At 47.9% G+C, this 22381-nt stretch overlaps 1 protein-coding gene across 3 annotated transcripts in view; it reads right to left on the bottom strand.

Annotated features, from left to right (window-relative positions):
* RAP1B (RAP1B, member of RAS oncogene family) overlaps positions 1-22381 on the bottom strand; it is a 493712-nt gene that overhangs the window by 239366 nt on the left and 231965 nt on the right. For all 3 annotated transcript variants that reach the window (XM_085653470.1, XM_085653469.1, XM_085653471.1), the window contains one exon: positions 2927-2995. In XM_085653470.1, coding sequence (XP_085509596.1) covers positions 2927-2995 — 69 coding nt within the window. The remainder of the gene's footprint in view (positions 1-2926; positions 2996-22381) is intronic.

Raw genomic sequence — 22381 nt, 5'->3', positions numbered from 1 at the left:
GCCATGCGCATCGGACCTGGATGTCTTGACAATGAGACCCTTTGCACAAATCGATCAGACTGTGGCTGTTGACAGCTGGCAAGACAGGGGGGTTGTACTATTCTGTCTGATCTGTATCCCGTGGAACGGTTTATCAACATGCATGATGCGTTTGAGGTTTTTGGGCTGGGGCCCAGACAGTTTCTTCCTAACACATAATTAGCAGCCATGGGCAGACACATCTGGCCCTAGTTCCCTCAGGCCCCTGAACCCATGCAAACACTGGTCACTATGCTATCTATGGCAGCAGGCCAGAAACTAATCACACATCTGTATTGGACACTGCGGGCTGATAAGCCGGTAGCACCTCTGAAGGTTGAGGATGTTTAGCAACAGTATAGTGATGACCCTATTACATCTAAGGAATAAACCACAATACATAGTGGAGTGTGGGAGGTATCTACCAAAGCATGATTTAAGCTTCTACAGCACATCATACATATCACTTACCCTTTCCCCCCAAACATAAGATATATCCAGCAAGAGACCCTGGGTGTGTGCGGGAATTAAGAGTATAACGGCAGACATTGTTCATGTGGTGTGGCAATACCCTTTTATGCTGAAAGTTTGGGTAGAGATCTCAGAACAGCTTAACAGGGCTAAGGGCTGGATGGCCTCCCTCATGAATAAACAGTGCCTACAGGGCCTACTCACTGAAAAGAAAAATAAGTAAATAGAAATCGAGTGGAAAAGTCATGATACTTGGACTGGCTTTAGCAAAGAGACGCATTGCCGTCAAACGGCCCCAGATAATGGCATGGCAACGAGACTTACGGGAATGGGCGGGAGCAGAGGAGGACCATATGAGGAAGAGGAGACGTGGTGAGAAACTGGATGACGACCTGCTCGCGTGGGGAGCCATGATACACGCCCTGACTGACCCTCCTGATACCAGACCCCCGTGAGGGACATGGCGGAGACCAATGGGGGGATCCTGGCACGTGCTCTAGAGTATGTTCAAGTAGTATCTTGGACTGCTGCCAAATGGGCGGGGGAGGGGTGTAGACCACTCATGCCTGCCCTCAGATAAAAAACTGCAATTAAAAGAGCTGCTGGCCCATATTGAATGGCCTGGATAATGGAGCACAGGGGGGTGAGGGGGTTTCTGTTTTCTTTCCTATTTTACAGTTGAAGCGAATTCGGATAAGTTGAGTCTATACTAGATGGTTGCTGCTATTTTTAACTTTGCATGACGCATTGCAACAAATTCTTTGATATTGAGGATGTATTCGTAGGCTGACAGTTCCATTTGTAATAATATGCATTGATTGCTTCTATTTGCACGCTTAGAAATGTCAATAAAAATATCCCAAAAAACACATTCTCTCTATTTAGGGGGGAGGGGGGGAGGTGTTCTCCAGAATTCCTAGAACCCTATCAACCCAAGTACTCCAGCAAACTAAAAGGACTCACCAAATGGTGGTAAACGACAACACCCACCATGAGAAAAGAGAAATAAAATGCAATTCCATGCCCAACTACCCAACCATTAGCTGGCGGAACAATGCACAGCATGGGATTACTGAAAAAAATTCATACTGCAAAACTGTATATTCAGACCAACTAGCTGCATTATCTGAGAATTCAAGTAGTACAGACATTACTTGTTCAAATAATTCTGAATTATCAATGCCTGGAACATGAATGTAAAATTAAAATGTCAAGTGCTCATTACTTTTAATAGTATTCCTGAGGCATGTCTGATCCACAGCACTATGCCAAGAGTGGTAGATAAAAGAGGATCACAACACCTGCCTTCCTCAACTGAGTATTCATTTTTCACGTTCCGTTTCAATGAAGTTGGTCTCTTGCAGTAAACTGTGAATGCAAATGCCAATAGGGACATCAAACCCTACATATGAATTTCCTGGAAGTGTCTTTTACTGTTTAACTTAAAAACCAAGGTCAAGGAAAACTTCAATGCAAGTAACAGTATCTACAATCCTACGTATGGGGAACTTGATTTATCTCCATGGCTACACTGCTATGTGTGTGTGTTAACAAGTGCTGCCTCATCAAAAAGGGGTCAATCATGTGAATAGTCATAGGAAGCTTCTATCACATGACAGGATGGCCTTACTCACTGTAAAGCCCCAGCAACACTAGAGCCAGACCCGCATCTGTACACAACGCTTCACATGTGGGCAACAAGTACCACTCACTGCTGAGGATATCAAAGAGAACTAGGAACCCCAGTCAGGATACTCAGATAACAGACGGGCCACCAGACAATGCGAGTGCATGTTGGCCATGCAGGCTCGTCAGCCCTCCACAAGCAAGGGCCCAGAACTCCAAACAGACTAGCAGAGCAGAAGGCAGCAGTGTGTGGACTGCAGCGTGCTTACCCCTTCTGCAGCAGGTGCTCCTGCAGTCTCCAAGAGAATAATGGGAGAGATTCCCAATTACCCCGGAGACCTCCAGAAACCTTCTTGGAAACTGTACTCCAGCCATTCAGCAGGGTGCACATTGTACACTGATCCTCCAGAACATGCCAAATGGGTACGTTTATCCATACCAAACAAAATCGTCACATTGTAGGGCACCATTGGCAGAGCAGTCGAGGTACAGCTTGGACAGCTAAAATGAGGGCATTCAGTAAAGTTCCAAGTACTGGGAAGATGCAGGATTTGAAAGAGCCAAGAAGAGAAAAGACCTGGCTGCGTTAGATGGGAAGTAATTTTGAGACAGTGACAGTTGATCTGTATTGAAGACAGACTGTACTCTATAGCAAACACCTGCCTACAATTAGACCTAGGTCTTAAAGAGATCTATGGTAGCTTGTACTTACAGCACACTCTAATAGGAGAAAGTTTGATTCATGCTCTAAACTAAGGAATATTGTGTTAAACTATATTTATTCTGGACATGAATATATTTCCATACGTACCTTTCTATAAGAGTCTTCTATTGTCGGGTCATATTTTTCAACAAATATTCCTTGAACAAACTGTACAGTCTGCGAGAAATGCAAAATAAAACAGGACAAACATTAGTGCTTTGCAGAATGTAACTACTGTGTGTCACGCAATAACTGTTACAATTTAACACTTTGCCCAATAAAATCCTGCCATTCAAACAAGGGCCACTTTCATTTCTTACTGGTCCAAAACGTGAAAGATTCAAAAGTATCCATTTACTGTTAGCAAGAGATTTTGTTTTAGTTTCTCTCTCATCGTATGACCTTGGCAAATAACTAAAATATGCACCAACTAAAAGGGGGGGGGGGGGGGGAGGGGGCTTACAAATGAAAAGCATTGAGAAATAAACGCCCCCATAGAGTTGGCCCAGGCAACATACTGAAGCAATAATGCAAACAGAGACCAAGAAGAACACGGGCTGACAATTAATTGAACAGCTATTTATGAACGGATTTTTGTCTACAAGATAACATAAGAGAAAATAAGGACAATGGCTTCTTGAAATATGCACATTAAAAGTGCCATCAAATCATGGGGCACATAGCAGCTCTTAAAATAGATTTAGACCCAGCATTATACTTAGGCTGTCTCACTGCATTTCAATAAGGTTAAGAGAAAAAGAAAGAAAAACTTCCTTACCTGCTGTAACTATCTTTCTATTGAATACTCTATCTACCTGCAGATTTCTTATCTGTAGAGTAATCCCAAACGTTATACATGATGCGAAAAACTTTAAAGCTCTTACATCGCCAGAAGATGGCGCTGGCTTCGTATCTGAGTAGGAGATGGTGTCAAATGATGTCACCAAAGCCATATAGCACCCTTCCCGGCGCAACAAATGCAGTTTCTATCCATATTTGCCCATCTTTCAATGTCAACGGACACACGGACATTCATGGAGTGGTGCAGTAGCAATCCATGAAACGGGGAGGTGGGCGAGTCAGTGAGGAATCTGCAGGTAAAGAGTATACAACAGAAAAATCGTCACCTGAGTTGAGTAACATTTGCGTCCTATGGATACCCCTACCTGCAGGTTCCTCACCTGTAGGATGTATTGCAGAGCAACATATGAGTAGAGTTGATGGATGGCTATATTAGGAAATCTTGAAAAACGGATCTGGCAAAGTGTCTTTCTCTGTGTACTTCGGAATCCATATAGTAGTGCTTTGCGAAAGTGTGCAAAGATGCCCACGTATCCACCTTGCATATTTCTGCAATTGGACATCCTCTTGTAAGAGCAGAAGTGGTGGATTTGGCTTTGCACATTTCCATAGGTGACTTCAAGAGAGACTGCTTGTCTGAAAGACAGAGGAGCTCTGATAACTGAGCCAAATACCCCTTGAGAGAGCCAATCGCAGAACGCCTATGGACAAGGAAAAGCGCAAATTGCAAGATCTGAGACAACTTAGCCTGCAAGGGGTCTACATTGTTGTCCATGCACCATACAAAGATGTCCCATCTGACAGAGTAAACCAATTTGGTGAAGCGGCGACGCACTGATCGAATGATGGCAACCACTTCCCGCAGCAACTGGAAGGAAGTCAGATGTCACTGCTCAATCTCCAGGCATGAAGGTGGAGGCCTCGGAGACTGGGATGCAGTACCATTTCTTCTGCCTGGGAGTGGAGGTCCGGTCTGAATGGCAGCTTCAGTGGGGGTACAACTGAAGTAGCAGCAAAGGCGATTAGGAGAACTTTGCCCAGACTTGGTGAATCGTCCACGGAACCCAATGAATTAAGGGGGGGGAGAAGGAGAGGGAGAGGGAGACTGTGCACTGCTAGGAGAATGCAGGCAGCCAACAGACCCAGAAATCTCAGGAACTTCAGGAATGGATTTTGCATGCCTTGTCGAAATGACAGGATCATCTCGTGTATATTTACAATCCGGGGGTGGGTGGGTGGGGGGGGGGGGGGGGGGGGGAGTAAAGGCGCAGAGAAAGGTGGTTTTCAGTAGCAACCCTATACATTGGAGTTGTTGAGAGGGACACAGGTGAGATTTGCGCTCACTGATAAAAAAAAGCCCAGGTCGTACAGTAGGGACACTGTTGACTTCAGGTGGCGCAACACAACCTATGGCGACACTGCTTTGATGAGCTAGTAGTAAGATACAGGAAAACTGGGATTCCTGATCGTCTGACATGACACATCAACTGCCATCACCTTGGTGAAGACTAGAGGTACCAATGTTAAACCAAAAGGGAGTGCCGAAAATTGGTAGCAGGAAGAGCGAAGAAGAGGAAGAGAAGAAGGCGGCTTTCTGGAATGAACCAAGGCCCTTACCTCTGGCTCTGCACCTGCATTCACAGACCAACGGTTTATGGGGCTGTTGAATCTGCAGCTGGGAGGATGATTGTTGACAAAATTAAAAGCCCTTGAAGGAATGCCAAACTGAGTCTCTATGGGGTTGAGGGTGCTGGAGAACCATTATCGGACCTCTGGCTTGCAGGCCTTGAACCTTTCTAGAACTGGGACTACTTTTTCACTGAATAAACTAGCATCATCAAACATGAGATCCATAAGGTTGGCGTGATCATCATTACACAAGCCTGAAATCCTGATCCAGGCATGGAGTCTAATGAAGGCCGAGGTACCCGTAGCTCTTGCTACAAATTCGGTAGTGTCCAGGCTGGACTTGAATGTGGGTCTTGAAACGTTCCATCTGTCCAGCAGCACCTCCTTAAGGTGCGCTTGCATGTCTGGGACATGCATTGTGATCAGCTGGGCCTCGTCTTATAGAGCATGCATGCAATGAGCCAACAGGAAATTCGCATTCAATGATTTCAGATCCATGATTACAGCTGAGAAGATCTTTTTCCCCATGTCTCCAAACATTTGAACTACTTTTCTGAGGGAGATGTGGGAAACTTGCCTTGCAGTTATCCCTTAGAACAGGATGCTTGGATCACCAAACTCTCCAGGAAAAGGTGTGCAGAGAGATATGCAATATATCCAGGAGAAGGGCAATAGCGCCTGGGCATCAGTCCTATCTCAGTGCTGGAAGAAGGGTTCTTCTAGGCTGCCAGGACAGGCTTCATTGAAAGAGGGTCAAGGTTGGAGCCTAAGGAAGCAGCACCTCCATCAGGAAATTGGTTTTAGCCTCTACAAAAAGGTAGCTGCAGATCCAGAACTTCTAGCCATACTTCCAACCACAAAGTGGAACCACATGATTTTTAGGTGTAGGGAGCTCCAGTGCAGAACTCATTTCCAGCTCCAGTCAAGCGCATTGGCTGAGGATAATCCAGGCACTTCATAAGGCTATTTTCCATCATAATCCCCAAAGGCATGTAGGATCACATGATCAGCGCCTGATCTGAAGCCGCCATGGATCCCCTGCCTAGATTCGTTTTCAAGGAGTATCCGTGCCTCCCTTCTGAACCATTTCTGAGGAGGGGGTGCCCCAGGTGAAGGATGCAAAAAGAACAATTGGACAGAAAGTTGAACAATGTCAAACATTCACCCCAGTACAGAAAATCCATTGTTTATTTGCTCCCTATGCCATTCCAGTTTAGACCCAGCCAAATGCAAATCAGTCTTGACCCTGCTCCCTATGGGAACAGTCCAGCCCGAACTGCCAGGCAAAGGCCAGGTCCTCCCTAGACCAGAAACAAGCATCCTGTGACTGGTTTTGGGATATAACCATCATCAGCCAGGCTAGCTTTACTCCGGTGGCATGGAGAGCACAGTACCCATGTCTGGGCATACCCATCCCACTTGGGGTAATAAATGCAAAAAGAACAAATTGATGGACAGAATGCTGAACAATTTCAAACATTCACCCCAATACAGAGATCTGGGCCTAAATCCATAGTTTTTTTGCTCCCCATACCATTCCAGTTTAGACCCAACGATATGCAAATCAGTCTTGCTCCTGCTCCCTATGGGAACAGTCCTGTTGGTACTGCCAGGCCGGGTCCAAACTGGGGTGGCGTAGTGAGCAAAATAACGATGGATTGAACCCAGATCTCGACCTGGGGTGAATGTTTTATTTGTTCAGCATTCCGTCCATTCTTTGTTGCTGCAGCACTTTGCCATAAATAGGATGGGTAAGCCCAGACATGGGTCCCTTGCTCGCTGTGCCACTCGATTCAAGCTGGCCTGGCTGATGAGGGAGTAATAAAACTAGTCCCACGATGCTAGGTTTCTGTCCAGGGAGGACCCGGTTTGGCAGTTCGGGCTGGACTGTTCCCATGAGGAAAAGGGTCAAGACTGAATTGCTCATGGCTGGGCCCAAACTGGGGTGGTGTAGTGAGCAAAATAAAGATGGATTTATGCCAGATCTCTGGACTGGGGGGTGAAAGTGATTCACTCAGCATTCTGTCCATCATTTGTTGCCGCAGCCCCCCCCCCCCCCCCCCCCAAGTAAAGGTGGCAGCACCACCGGCTCTGAACTAGATGGCAGTGGAGGTGGTGAAGGAATGCTGCTAGGTGCATACCTGGTGCCGAAAACTCTGGAAAAGCCTGAGGCAGCACCAGAAAGACCGGCATCGCCAGGGCTGGTGCTACTAGATCCGGGAAGGATGGTGCCAGTGGAGTCGGGTCCGGCTGTGACGAAGGCACGAATCCGCCCAGAGTGGGATGAGACTGCTCCACTAACTCCGGCTCCAAGGAGGAGAATCCTGTGAGAGACTGGGGTCATCGAGGAGACTCTCCCTTTTGTGTTTCCTGTGCTTCTTCCTTTTCATTCCAGAGGAATGCAAGGAGGGGGATATGATACATGGTCTCAACTGACATATCTGACTGTCAGCAAGGGACTTTGCCAGTTTGGCCTCACACTTCTTGATGGCCTTCGGGTGCATACTTTGACAGGAATCACAGTCGCAGGAATTGGCTACGTAGCCACTCCCAACAGCATAAAGCGCTCTTATGCACCTGCATTGCTCCCTTGCCCCCCGAACCTAGCATGTTGCTAAAGACACCCTCTGCTCACCATTCCCCTCGAAAGCGTTTGTTTATTTTATTGTGTTACGTTTTTGGAGGGCCCGCCACATACTTTTTCCTGCCAGGCCAATGGGCTACATAAAAAGTAGAAATACTTTTTTTTTTTTTAAATGTGTCACCTGCCTGCTTAGATAAGTGAATTAAAAAAATGCCACCCATTTTGTTCTGTTGGCATGTGCATGCATGGTTATGCATGTGCACAGGTATTAGAAAATAGAGAGAGACCCCTTGTGAGATTCAAGGGAATAGGGTACTCTTCCTAAAATAAATGTAAATGGCTTTTTAATTTGACTGTGTGCAATGTGATTATCTTTAGACATCTAGATTGCATTAACATATATGTGTTCAAGGGACTGCTAGTTGTTACTTATGCATGTGCACATACATCATGCCTGTGACCGTCTACAGAATGACACGGCCGGCAGCATTGGCCAGGTCATTGTACTTTTTCTATCTTTTATTTTTTTTTAATTTACTGAGCCTGCACAGCATTAGCAAAAAGCATTTGACAAAGCCAATCAGCTAAACACGCTAAGAGCCATTGGATTTGCTAAAGTTTGTTTTGTTTAGGGTATTATTCTATAGATATTGTGCTTCAGCTATTTCTGTTGAACAACACATGAGAATCTAGCGAGAAATTCTAGAATACAGCCTGGTCAGATTTAGCATTATTAAGTCTGAAAAGGACGGCAGCTCTTGGCTGCACAGTAGAAGCCAGAAAAAATCTTACTACTTTGATCTTAACAAAATAGAATGATTATAGATAGCTGGTGAGATTAATGTCATTAACAAAACAGTGCAAGTTACACACAATCGCTACATTTACAAGAGGGCCTATTTCATGATCAACGCAATTCACATAAGTGCCTAGCCATCCATAAAGATTCAGCTACTTTCAGCTTAGCAAGCCATTTTCAAACAGAGCTTACAAATATGCTTTTCTTCAATGGTCACAAAGACTTCTACTAAGAAAAGCAGGACAAACTGAATTGTTGGGAGCAAGTAATTAGCAGTAAGGTAAATGCTACTTACCAGTATGCATCTGTTCTTGGCATGTAGAGCTGCTGCAGTCACATTATTGCATTAGATCGCCGCCTAGTGTTGGGTCCGGATGTTGCACGTTGTTGTCTTGGAAGAGTCTTTGAGATCTCACGAGATAGGTGACTCCTCCCCTGGACTACAGTGCGCATGGACAGCTCCTCCATCGTCAGATTGTTTGTTCGCCATTGTGGCAAAGATGGAGGATAGTAATAGAAATAAAGGTGTCCATGTAAATGTATCTAAATAAGATAGTACTGCAACTGTGCTCGGCACCAGGGAGGAGGGTGGGCATGTGACTGCAGCAGCTCTACATGCCAAGAACAGATGCATACTGGTAAGTAGCATTTACCGTTCGAGGCATATGAGCTGCTGCAGTCACATTATTGCATAGACTGTATAGCAGTTCCTCCTCTAGTGGTGGTTACCGGTGGCAGTTGCAGTAGTTTGGAAAAGTGTTTTAAGGACAGCCTGACCTACAGAAGCTTGTTGTTTGGCTTGCACATCAACACAATAGTGTTTAGTGAAGGTATGTATGGTAGACCATGTAGCTGTCTTACAAATGTGTTCTAAGGGGATATTCCCTAGAAAAGCCATGGATGCCCCCATTTTGCATGTGGAATGTGCTCTTGGGGGAATAGTTAATGTGCGTTTAGCTTTTTGATAACATATTTGTATGCACTTAACTATCCATCTGGCTATCCCTGCCTTTGAGATAGGGTTACCCTTATGAGGTTGACAGAAAGACACAAACAACTGTTTTGTCTTTCGAAATGGTTTAGTTCTGTCTATGAAGTAGAGTAGGGCCATTCTGACATCCAGTGTGTGGAGTGCCCTTTCAGCTACTGACTGTGGTTTTTGAAAAAAGACAGGTAACTCAATTGATTTGTTAATGTGAAAACTAGTTATGACCTTTGGTAGGAATTTAGGGTTTGTCCTGAGAACTACCTTATTTTGGTGTATTTGCATGAAAGGTTCTTGAATTGTCAGTGCCTGCAATTTACTTACTCTTCTGAGCGAAGTAATTGCTATTAGAAATGCCACCTTCCATGTTAGGAACTGCAATTCGCAATAATGTAGAGGCCCAAAGGGTGGGCCCATAAGTCTAGTAAGTACAATGTTAAGATTCCAGACTGGAGAAGGTGGAGCTCTTGGAGGGATTACTCTTTTGAGCCCTTCCATAAACGCCTTAATAGGTGGTATGCGGAAGAGAGACACGTGTTGTCTGTTCTGGAGGTATGCTGCAATAGCAGCTAGGTGTAATCTGATAGATGAATATGCTAGATTACATCTTTGTAAGTGTAGCAGATAACAAATTATGTTTTGGACAGAAGCGTCTAGCGGATTGATTTGATTATTTTGGCAGTAAATAACAAATCTTTTCCATTTGTTTGCGTAACAGGCTCTGGTAGTGGGACGTCTTGCCTCTTTGATGATATTCATACAGTCAGGAGGCAGGTTAAGGTATCCGAACTCTAAGACTTCAGGAGCCAGATTGCTAGGTTCATTTGATTGGGGTCTGGGTGTTGTATCTCTCCATGGTTCTGTGTGAGTTGTTTTGGAGAGAGGTGTAGTCGTTGATGAGGGACGACTGAGAGTTCTAGGAGTGTTGTGTACCATGGTTGTCGCGCCCATGTGGGAGCAACCAGGATCATTGTAAGTGTTTGTTGCTTTAGTTTGCGTACCACTAATGGAATGAGTGGGGTTGGCGGAAAGGCATATGCAAATCTACCTGACCAGTTCATCCATATCGCATTGCCCTTCGACTGCGGGTGTGGGAACCTGGCGGCGAAGGATGGACATTTTGCGTTTTCTTTTGTGGTGAACAGATCTATGTCTGGGTGTCCCCATGCTTGAAAGAACAGGAGTAGGACTTCTGGGTGAAGTTCCCATTCGTGGATCTGTTGACTGTCTGCTCAATAGGTCTGCAATCTGGTTGTTCACTCCTGGGAGATGTTCTGCTAGAAGATGGATGTTTTGTGGAATGGCCCATCTCCATATGCTTTGCGCTAGGCGTGAAAGCTGCAGAGAGTGTGTCCCCCACCGTTTCTGTATGTAGAACATTGCTGTCATATTGTCCGTCCGGACTAGGACAGTCTTGTTGGCTATGTGTTTTTGAAACGCCTTCATTGCCTGAAATATTGCCAGTAATTCTAGGTAGTTTATGTGGTGTATTTTTTGGTACGGTGTCCATAGACCTTGCACTGTATGTTGAAGTAGATGAGCTCCCCACCCTGTGAGTGATGCGCCTGTTGTCAACACTACCTGTGGAACTGGCTCTTGGAACAGTCGTCCTTTTGAAAGGTTTTGTGTGTTCCACCACTGCAGAGAGCGATGGGTACGACTGTCTACCAACACTAGGTCCTTTAGTTTCCCTTGAGCCTGGTTCCATTGTGTTGCTAGGCATTCTTGTATGGGATGTATTTGTAGCCGAGCATGTGGGACTATGAATATGCAAGATGCCATCATGCCTATGAGTTGCATAAACACTCTTGCTGTCAAGAGAGTCTGAGGTTGGAATTTTTGGATCATTGCTTGAATGTTCTGTATCCTGGCTGGAGCTGGGTAAGCCTTTGCTACTGTGGAGTCTATTGTTGCTCCCAGATACTGCTGTATGTGGGAGGGTTGTAGATGGGATTTTGGGTAGTTGAGGGAAAATCCCAGAATGTGTAATAGATGGATAGTGGTCACAGTGTGCTGCAGACATTGGTGATGTGATTTGGCCTTTATCAGCCAATCGTCTAGATATGGAAACACATGAATATGTTGTCTCCGTAGATGTGCTGCCACTACTGCTAAGCATTTTGTGAACACCCTTGGTGCTGTTGTTACCCCGAAGGGTAGGACTTTGAATTGGTAGTGCTGTCCCTGCACAACGAATCTGAGGTATTTCCTGTGTGCGGGATGAATGGGTATATGAAAGTATGCGTCTTTGAGATCTAGCGTGGCGAGAAAATCGCCTTGCTGTAGTAGTGGTAGTACTTGTTGGAGTGTGATCATGTGAAAATGATCGGAGTGTATATGGTGATTGAGGGGACGAAGGTCGAGAATGGGCCTGAGGGACCAGTCTTTTTTGGGGATTAGGTAATAGAGGGAGTAAACTCCCTTTCCTTGTTGCTGCAGGGAACCGGTTCTATAGCGTGCTTTTGTAACATTGCTAAGACCTCTTGTTGCAATAGTATGGTATGTTCCTCTGACATTGGTCTGTGTTTGGGTGGTATGTTCGGTGGGGTAGATGCAAGTTCCAGACAGTAACCAGAATGGATAATTTGCTTCACCCACCTGTCTGTTGTGATGGATTCCCAGACAGGTAGGAACTGTGATAATCTGCCTCCGACTGGTGTTAAGTGGTCTGGAGACAGGTGTAGGAGGTCACTGTTTGGGAGTGGTGGAGGTACGGTTGTTGTTACCTCTACCTCTGCTTTTAGTATTGTTTCCTCTATATCCTCCTCTGCCTTTTTGAAATGTGTTTTGAGAGGTAGTTTGGAAAGGTTGAGAGGTTTGTGTGTTATGCCCTCTCCCTGTACCTCTATAGGAGGATCTACGAAAGGAACGTTTGGATTGGTAAGACTGCAGTACACCCATAGACTTAGCGGCGTCAGTGTCCTTTTTAATTTTGTCTAGTAGGACATCTGTTTCAGGCCCGAACAGGAAATCTTGGTTAAGGGGTTGATTGAGAATCGTGGTTTGCACCTCAGGTTTAAAACCTGATATGCGAAGCCAGGCGTGTCTTCTTAACATTACGCTTGCATTGAGTGTTCTAGAGGCTGTGTCAGCTGCATCTAGAGCACACTTTATCGAGGCATTAGTGATGAACTTTCCTTCTTGGATAAGATCAGTTGCCTGTTGTTTATATGGGTCAGGGAGATGTTGTAGCAGCTCCTCTAGTTTGTCATAGTGTGCCCTGTCATATCTAGCTAACAATGCGTGTGTGTTAGCTATTCTCCAGGTGTCGGCTGCTTGTGAAGCCACCCTTTTCCCTGATGCCTCTAGTAGTTTGGACTCTTTTTCTGGTGGTGCGGCATCGCCAGTGGTTTGTGAGTTTGCCCTTTTTCGTGCATTGGCAACTACTAAAGAGTCCAGCTGTAGTTGACCCTTGATGTATGTAGGGTCGGAGGGTGCTGCTCTATATTTCTTTTCCAGTCTAGGGTTGAGTATCCTAGCCCTAATGGGGTCTTTGAATATTTCTGGTGCAGGTTTTAAAACCCCTTTGAGCATGGGTAAAAGGCGGACACTTCTTTCTGTGGTTGGGAAGGTGTCCAGCAAGAAATCCTCTTCCAGAGGGTCAGCATGCATATCTACCCCGTGGAAACTAGCAGCCCTGTCCACTAACTGATGAAATGCAATGGTGTCATCAGGAGGGGATGGTTTTGAAGGGTATGGTGTGGGGTCTAGAAGAGGTGTGTTATTGTCTGGTGAATATGGGTTTCCCCATGTGTCCAGGTTGGGATTTGGGTCATCAGGATCGTCATAAGGGTCTTGTGGATCATTATCTATGTCCTCATCTGGGTCCCCAACAGGCTGTGGAGGCATGGGGGGTGTGTGGATGGCACATAAGGCAGAATAGGAGAGAGAGGAGGAGGGGTGACAGGCCTAATAGGAGAAGTAGCAATGTCCTTCCTCTTTAGAGGAATAGGAGAGGGTAATGCAGGATGAATTTTCCTCTTGTGGAGCACCACATGACCTGTGTTAGGGTCTATGATGATTCTTTTCTGTTTTGGATCGACAGGATCCGGAAAAAACAGCTCCTCCTCTGTATTCGGTGGTTTCGGCACCGAAGATTTGTGGTGTTTTTTGCTGGGAGTCGAAGGATTTGTAGGCTTCGGCTTCGAATTATTTGGCTCGGGAACCTTGTTTTTGTTCGGTTCGGGAGCTTTCTTGACTTAGACGTCCTTTTTCGGATCGACCGTTTTCTTGGGTTCGATCTGTTTTTTAGGCTCGGTGACCTTTTTGGAGTCGTTAGTCTTTTTCGGGTCGATTAACTTTTTCGGGTCGATATTTTTCTTGGGATCGACCTTTTTCGACTCGAGAAGCTTCGGCTCGACGTTTTTGGAAATGGTCGAGTCTTTCGGCGCCGGAGCCGGATGTGTTTTTCTCGGCGCCGAAGGCATTTTGGGTGTAGGGAGATACGGTTTGCACGGTCCCGAGCTACCGGAAGGCTTTTCTGTTATCCTCGGAGCCAGGCCCGAGGGTGGGGCTTCCGAAGGGATGTTTCGATCGTGATGAAGGCCTTGTGGCGATGTCTTGACCGGAGCCTTATGTGGGGTGATTGGGACAGGGGCATCGGTACTCACGTGCTGCCCCGCTGGGATTGGGTCATCTGAGTCCGATTCTTCGACTATGACGAGCTGTAGATCGTCCGAGTCCTCGGCATCCGAGGGGTCGTCGAAGATATCGTCCGGTTCCGATGCCGATGCTGCTGCTTGTCGATGCATCGCTTGTCGATGGGCCCTTCGGTTCCTGATTGTCTTTTTGGAACGGAAGAGTGCGCAGGCTGAGCAGTCTTCTTCTCTATGCTCCGGAGATCGGCATCTGTTGCACACCGGGTGATGATCCGTGTGTGGGTATTTAGCACCACACTGGGGGCATTTTTTGAAAGGGGTCCTTTCCATGGGCCCGAGGGGCGTCGAAAGGTCCGGAGGCCTGCGTCAATGGAAATATGAGAAATAAAGTCTCGTAAAGTTCTAGGGTATCGACCAGAGAGCAATCCCGTCGAGATACTTGGATTTGCCGTGAAGAAAGTTGAAAACTTCGGAGTCGAAGTTGGTGTCGCAGAAGTACATCCGAACCAGATGGCGGAAAAAAACAATCTGACGATGGAGGAGCTGTCCATGCGCACTGTAGTCCAGGGGAGGAGTCACCTATCTCGTGAGATCTCGAAGACTCTTCCAAGACAACAACGTGCAACATCAGGACCCAACACTAGGCGGCAATATAATGCAATAATGTGACTTCAGCAGCTCATATGGCTCGAACCTATCGTTCTTGGAGTTCTCATTTGAACCAAATGCTGCCACGCTGTTGTAGTAATCTTACTCATACGAGCTGGTGACCTGTATTACATTAACAGAACTACGAAGCAAGAGACTGAGCATCACTTCGATGGGGATGTACAAAGGCATATGCGGGATGTGGAGACACTGAAGCCAGCTAGGGCCTACATGGAGGGTCCAGCGACAATACGAGAGCCAAGCAGTTGCGATGGTGGAAGTGCAGCGGGCAAGGGTAGCAATTCTTCATGCTGGACTTAATTGGGTTGCTACCTAGCAACTTGGAGATTCTAAACAAAGAAAACAGTAATATTATCGGTAATGTAGGACATGTCGGAAGGAGTAGTTTCTTTTTTGTAACTCCAGTTCTATAGTAGGGGTATCTCTGTTATAGTCATAATCTAGTGAATAGTCCCGCCCATGTGCGGGGACCCCGGAGCAATAAAAATAATCTCTTAAGTTGTCAAGCCATGCAGACCTGCATCTACACTTAAGAGAGAATTTCAAAGACAGATAATGCAGCCTATATCCACCGGCTACACTGTCCAGTACTTCAACTAGAAAATTCCACCAACATCCACAAACAGCACTGCCTGCCCAGCTTTTTCCACAGAGAAAAACCTGCCTCTACCAGCAAAAGCCTCTGGAATGATCGAGAGGGAGGAATGGACAGACAAGCCCCATAGGCTGCCATTATGTGGCTCAGAACAGGATACTGTGCCTTTAAGAAAAAACTTTCCAGAACTTTTCCAGTATCCCGGAATGCACAGCAGGTCCCTTTTACTTTCAGTTCTTTTTGAAGGCGTAGTACACCAGACCTGTAGCATTCCGTACATTAACATTTATCTCTCCACCGGGGAGGAGGGCGGGCGCTTATGACTATAACAGAGATACCCCTACTACAGAACTGGAGTTACAGAAAAGAAACTACTCCTTCTGTAGTAGGGGATCTCTGTGTATAGTCATAATCTAGTGAATAGAATGGCAAGCCCATCCCCACACCAAAACGGCGGTGGAGAAGACTACAAAACAATACCACTACTGTGCGAACAGATTTCTGCAATCGGAACATTACGCAGCAAAGCAGTCGTGGCAGCTTTGCCCCCTGGTGGAATGAGCCTTAGGTTTACCCCCTAAGGTCTTATTAGCCTTTTGGTAACATAATTGTATACAGGACACAATCCACCGAGAGATGGACTGTTTGGAGGTAGCAAGACCGGTCCTGACTGATCCATAATTGATAAACAATTGGTCTGACCTACGAATATCTTTGGTCTTATCAAGATAAAACTTCAACACCCTCCTAACGTCCAGGGAATGTAGAGACCTTTCCGCTGGAGAAGAGGGATTCCGAAAAAACGTAGGTAAAGTGATGGTCTGGTTGACATGAAAATCAGATATAACCTTAGGAAGAAATTTAGGGTGAGTACGCATAACAACCTTAGCAGCATGAAATACCGTATAAGGTTCTTGGCAACACAACGCCTGAAGTTCACTCACCCTGCAGGCCGATGTAGAAACGCCGCCTTCCACGACAGGTGCTGCAACGAAGCCTTGTGAATAGGTTCAAAAGGCTCCCTCATCAATCTGGACAGCACCACATTCAATTCCCAGGAAAGCACGGGAAGTCTGACCGGAGGGAACACTTTCTTCAAGCCTTCCAAAAAATCCTTGATCACAGGGATCTGAAAAAAGGAAGTCTGTGAAGGGCATTTCCTGTAAGCAGTCAGCGCAGCGAGATGAACCTTAATGGAATGGAAATTAAGGCCAGACTGCGCCAAATGCAAAAGGTACGGAAGGATGACATCTTCCCTACATGTCGTCGGGTCAAAGTTCTTGGACTTGCACCAGATGCAGAATCTCTTCCACTTGTAAGCATAGGACGTCCTAGTGGAAGGTCGCTTAGCCTCCTTCAGTATATCCATACAATCTGCTGGTAGATTCAAATGGCCATATTGCACTATCTCAGGAGCCATGCCGCCAAACTCAAAGACGAGAGGTTGGGGTGCACCAACCGCCCCCCGAACTTCGTGAGAAGGTCCGGCCTGCACGACAGCCGTATGTGAGGAAGGAGAGACCGGTGAACCAGGTCCGTGAACCACAACTGTCAGGGCCATTCCGGGGCAATCAGGATCATCCGAGCCCCGGACTGGGACAGCTTGATGAGCACTGCCGGAATCAGGGGAATGGGTTGAAAAACGTACAGAAAGCGGTTCGACCAGTCGATCCATAGTGCATTCCCCAGCGTCCCCCGCTGGTAGTACCTGGATGCGAAGTCTCGGCATTTGCTGTTTTAGGCGGTGGCGAACAGATCCAAGTCTGGAGTCCCCCACCTTGCGAAGACGTCCCCTAGTACTTCGTCGTTTATGACCCACTCGTGGTTTTCCTGAATCAGTCTCGTCAGTGCGTCCGCCTGAACATTCTGCACACCTGGCAGATGCGTGGCCGTAATAGTCAGTCCTCGGGCCAGAAGCCAGTGCCGTATCGACTGCGCCTCCTGCGACAGAGTGCGTGATCTCGACCCCCCCCCCCCCCTGCTTGTTGAGGTAATACATCGTGGTTGTATTGTCCGTCTGTACCAGCAGCGAGTTGGTCTGGAAGGATGGATGAAAGGCTTTCAATGCCAAGTAAACGGCTCTGAGTTCCAAGAAATTGATGTGGTACGTCGACTCCAACGGGGACCACTTTCCTTGTATCTGTAAGTCTCCGGAATGCGCTCCCCAGCCTTGGAGAGACGCATCTGTCACTATCCTCTTCGTGGGAATGTCCTTGTGGAAGGGAACCCCCCTGGGGAGATTTTCCGCCGAACACCACCACTTCAGCGACTGAAGAGCATGCAGAGACAGCCATATCTTGTCGTCCCAAGAACATGTCCTCTGATCCCACTGATCCTCCAAGCACTCCTGCAGTGGTCTCATGTGCAGCCGTGCGTGAGGAGTGAGGAAGATACATGAGGCCATCGATCCCAGCAGCGAAGACACTGTCGTCGAGGGGCGGTCATAAGAGCCTTAGCCTTCCGAAGGAGTGATAACCGTCTCTCCTCCGAAGGAGACACGCTTGCTGACAGCGTATTGATGGAGGCCCCCCAAGTACTGTATGCACTGGACCGGAGTCGGGACAGACTTGGCCATATGGACGTGCAACCCCAGCTTGTTCAAGAGAACGCACGTCTTCCGGAAGTGCGCTTGTGCTTCCGAGAAGGAGGCGGCCTTGGTCAGCCAATCGTCCAGGTACGGGTAGACAAACACTTTGTTTCTCCGCAGGTGCGCTGCTACCACCGCCATGCACTTTGAGAAGGTCCTGGGCGCAGACTTCAGCCCGAATGTCAGTACTGTGTATTGATAATGATTGGCGCCAACTTGGAACCGCAGGAACTCCTGTGCTTCCGTGCAATGGGCACATGGAAGTACGCATCCTGTAGGTCTATGGCACAGAGCCAGTCTCCCTGTTGCAGCTGAGGGTAAATCTGATGCAACGATAGCATGTGGAATTTCTCTCTGCGAATCCATTTGTTTGCTTGCCGCAAATCCAGAATGGGCCTGAACTCGTTCTTGTCCTTCTTGCGAACCAGGAAGAACCGAGAGTACAGACCTCTTCCCCTTTGAGACAGAGGTACGTCTTCCACCGCCTTCTTCCTCAACAGGATGTCTGCCTCCGCCTGGAGCTCTCGCAGTTGATACTGTGAGCTTACCGGCGGAATCGCTGGAGGCGGGCTGATGAACCGAAGACTGTATCCATTGCAAACAATATTCAGCATCCACTTGTCCTGAGTAATTTTTCTCCACTCTGCCAGAAAAAATTGAACGCTTTCCCCCACTGGAGTGGGTAACGGTTGCAGGGGAAAGTAACCGCTCAGGGCCGAGACCCAGCCGGGCCCTTGGACGCTGTAGCGGCCTGCTGGCCTCCTCTACCCTTCTGGCGCTTCTGGAAGGGTTTGCGGAACTGCTGCTGCTGTTGTTGCTGCTGCTGTCCACGCCCTCTTCCTGCCGCCCCGAACCGTCTCTGGAACGGGCGCTTTTTCCTTTCAGGTTTCTCCAAACCGACAGCCGTCAGGGTCTCAGCCTCTGTCTTCATGCGGGCCATTTCGTCGTCCGCATGCTTGCCAAACAGGGTCTCCCCGAGAAAGGCAGGTTGGCCACTCTTTGCTGTGCCTCCGGTTTGAGTGAGGTAAGGCGAAGCCAAGCGTGACGCCGTTGGTGGATGCCTTGACAATAGCCATGTGCCGCTAACAGCGACACATCGGCCGCCGCGCTGATGATCTGATTCAACACCACCATCCCCTCACGCAAAGTCTCCAGAAAATCCTCCTTGTCGCGAGGCAGCAGCTCCGCGTACTGCTGAAGACTCCCACAGGGCACGGTCGTTACGCCCCAACAGAGCTCCGGCACTCGCCGCCTTCATGGTGGTAGAGGCCGTCCCACAGACCTTTCTGCCCGCCGAACCTAGCCAACGGCTATCCTTATCTGGCGGCACTGTCGAGGAAGGCGTGGTCGCATGCTGCTTCCTTGCCGCCGTCACAATGACAGAGTCCGGTTTTGGGTCCATCCTCAGAAAGGTTGGGTCCAAATCCGGTGCCCGATAATTCTTCAGGAGCCTAGAGGGGGCAGATTTCGTTACCGCCGGGGTGAGGAACTACTCCGTAGCGGGCTCCACCAATCCCGGCACTAGTGGCAGCAGGGGGCTAGACAGGTGCTTCTGGTGCAGCGTCTCAAAGATCACGGACGTCGTAGGTGTTGGCACCGTCACCGTGATTCCTAGTTTGGTGGCACCCCTCAGTAGCACCTCCTGGAAGGAGATGATATCGTCAACCAGTGATACTCCTGTCCTTGGTGATTCCGACAGCGTCGGAGAGTAGTCCCGGACAGACGATCGGGTGCGGGATCTGGCGCTGCGCCTCCTGCGGCGTCGCCCAGAAGTCGACGATGCCTGTCCACGACTCCACGGCCTTCCTCTCCGTCCGGAGCGGGAGCGCGATCTCCACGGCTGTGGCCGCTTCGGAGTCCTCTTCAGTGGCGTTGGGTACCGAGGCAACGACACCGACCGTGGCGGGCCACAGGTGGGCCCGACGGCGTGCGAGGCGGAATGCTATGCGGTGGAGGAGGAGGCGGCGGCGGTGGTGGAGGAGGCGGCGGCGAGGGGTCCCTTGGCAAAGGAGGAAAGGGTGGCGACCTCGGCTTAGGAGGGGTATACACCACTGAGTACACAGAGCCCGGTGACTCCGTTCTCTCCCCTCGTGACCCCGAGGAACTCCCGCCGTCAGGACTCCTCCTGCACTGCCTCGCCGGCGAACACCTCCTCGCCGGCGAACGCCTCCTCGCCGGCGAACGCCTGGGACCGGTCCTCAGCGTCGGGGATCCCCTCGACGGCGACCGTCTCCTCTTTGTCAACGGCAACCTCGCCTTGACGGCGAGCGCCAACGCCGGAGCTGGTATCGACGCCGATGACTCAACAGAGAAGTCGACGGCGTCAACGAAGACGCGGATGTCGTCGACGGCGGGCTGCTCAGCTCCCTCGACGGCGAGCGTCGACGCCGTTTCTCCCCAGAGCCCTGGGGAAACGGTGAGCAGACTGCAGCCATCCCCCTCGACGTCGATGTCGACGGAGAATGGGGGCGTTTGCTGGGTATCCTACCCCTGGGGAGCCCCCCAGGGGCCTCAGCATGGGCAGAATCAGCCCCTCCAGACCCACCTTGTGCCCTCAACCTTCTGTCCTCCAGGCCAAGGAGCCTGATCTTCATCCTTTCCTTCAGGGTCCTGGTTGAGAAGGATCTGCAAATGTCACACTCCTCTGGGATATGGGACTGGGGAAGGCAGACGATGCACACCCCGTGTGGGTCCGACTTGGCCTTCTTCCTCTCGCACTCTGGGCACCTGTCAAACAAGCCAGGCATGTTGACCACACAGAGCACTCACAAGAAGGAAGGCAACAAGGTACTAAATCTATCACTTGAAAAGTGAAAAAATCCAAAGAAAACCCTTGAAAAGGGAGAGCTCAATGCTCCAGGGTCCTGCTAGCAGGAGCCGGAAAAAAGAACTGAAAGTAAAAGGGACCTGCTGTGCATTCTGGGATACTGGAAAAGTTCTGGAAAGTTTTCTTAAAGGCACAGTTTCCTGTTCTGAGCCACATAATGGCAGCCTATGGGGCTTGTCTGTCCATTCCTCCCTCTCTATCATTCCAGAGGCTTTTGCTGGTAGAGGCAGGTTTTTCTCTGTGGAAAAAGCTGGGCAGGCAGTGCTGTTTGTGGATGTTGGTGGAATTTTCTAGTTGAAGTACTGGACAGTGTAGCCGGTGGATATAGGCTGCATTATCTGTCTTTGAAATTCTCTCTTAAGTGTAGATGCAGGTCTGCATGGCTTGACAACTTAAGAGATTATTTTTATTGCTCCGGGGTCCCCGCACATGGGCGGGACTATTCACTAGATTATGACTATACACAGAGATCCCCTACTACAGAAACAGATATTTTAACAAAGGGTTTCTTGATTTCATGAAATGAGCTAAATGAACACCATCGTATTTGAACTCAAACATTTATATGTATATGTGCAAAGTCAAATCACACACACTGTTTTTTAATTAAGAAACATACTGGTTTTCCCTATAACAGTAGGCAATTGCGTGCACCTTACAACACAAATAACCCGACAAAACCGTTACACCCAATAGCCAAACAGGTTTGAACAATAAATGTTGTATTAACAGCTGGCGCAAGTCTAAATGAAACACTTTGCACTTGAAACCTGGACGAATTTCTACTAGTGTTCATAGAGTAGTAAAGATTAATGGTATTTTGCGAAAGGTTTAAAATTAGATTAAAACATTATAAAGAGGCACAGATAAGTTAACGGGGAAAAAGCATCAGTTGGGCAGCTGTAGGTAGGCACTGAAATAGAATTAAATACGCTTCACTGATTGTAGTGGCTTTCAGCGGAAGGTGCCTGGCATCACTTACAGTTAAAAGGGAAAGGTAGATATGAGGCAGCCTGAACATGAAGTAGGAAACCAGTTATAGTCGGCAGCATGAAAAGAGAAGTAGCTGAAACTGGGCACAATTTCACCCACAGTGATAAACGCAATGCTACCTGTATATCAGAAAGAAGTTGGAGTCTAGCGGTTGAGGAAATACTTAAATAAGAGGTCCAAATCTTCTTAACAGATTGGTTGGAAGGTTAGGATTAACATTAAAGAAAAGCAGCTCTAGCATAAGCAAAGCCAATAGATTTTCCTTTTCAGAGTGAAACGTTTTTGAGCAGCATATGGAGATGCCGAGCATGATGTGGGGTGAAAATGCCCTAGTTGTGGGTTTGGAGATGTCCACGGTGGTTTTTACATTGCGGTAGCAACAGCTTAGAGGTGCCCACTAAAATATCACATAACAGCATAAAAATAAATCAGTGAAAATAAGAATTGTTGGTTAATTACTGCAACCACTGTAAGGCATTTAACCCCAGCAGTGCAG

This window comes from Triturus cristatus, chromosome 4_1 (genome assembly GCF_964204655.1).
Source record: "Triturus cristatus chromosome 4_1, aTriCri1.1, whole genome shotgun sequence".
Classification (NCBI taxonomy): domain Eukaryota; kingdom Metazoa; phylum Chordata; class Amphibia; order Caudata; family Salamandridae; genus Triturus; species Triturus cristatus.
The sequence above is the reverse complement of the archived record's forward strand: the minus strand, read 5'-3'. Positions and strand labels throughout refer to the sequence as shown.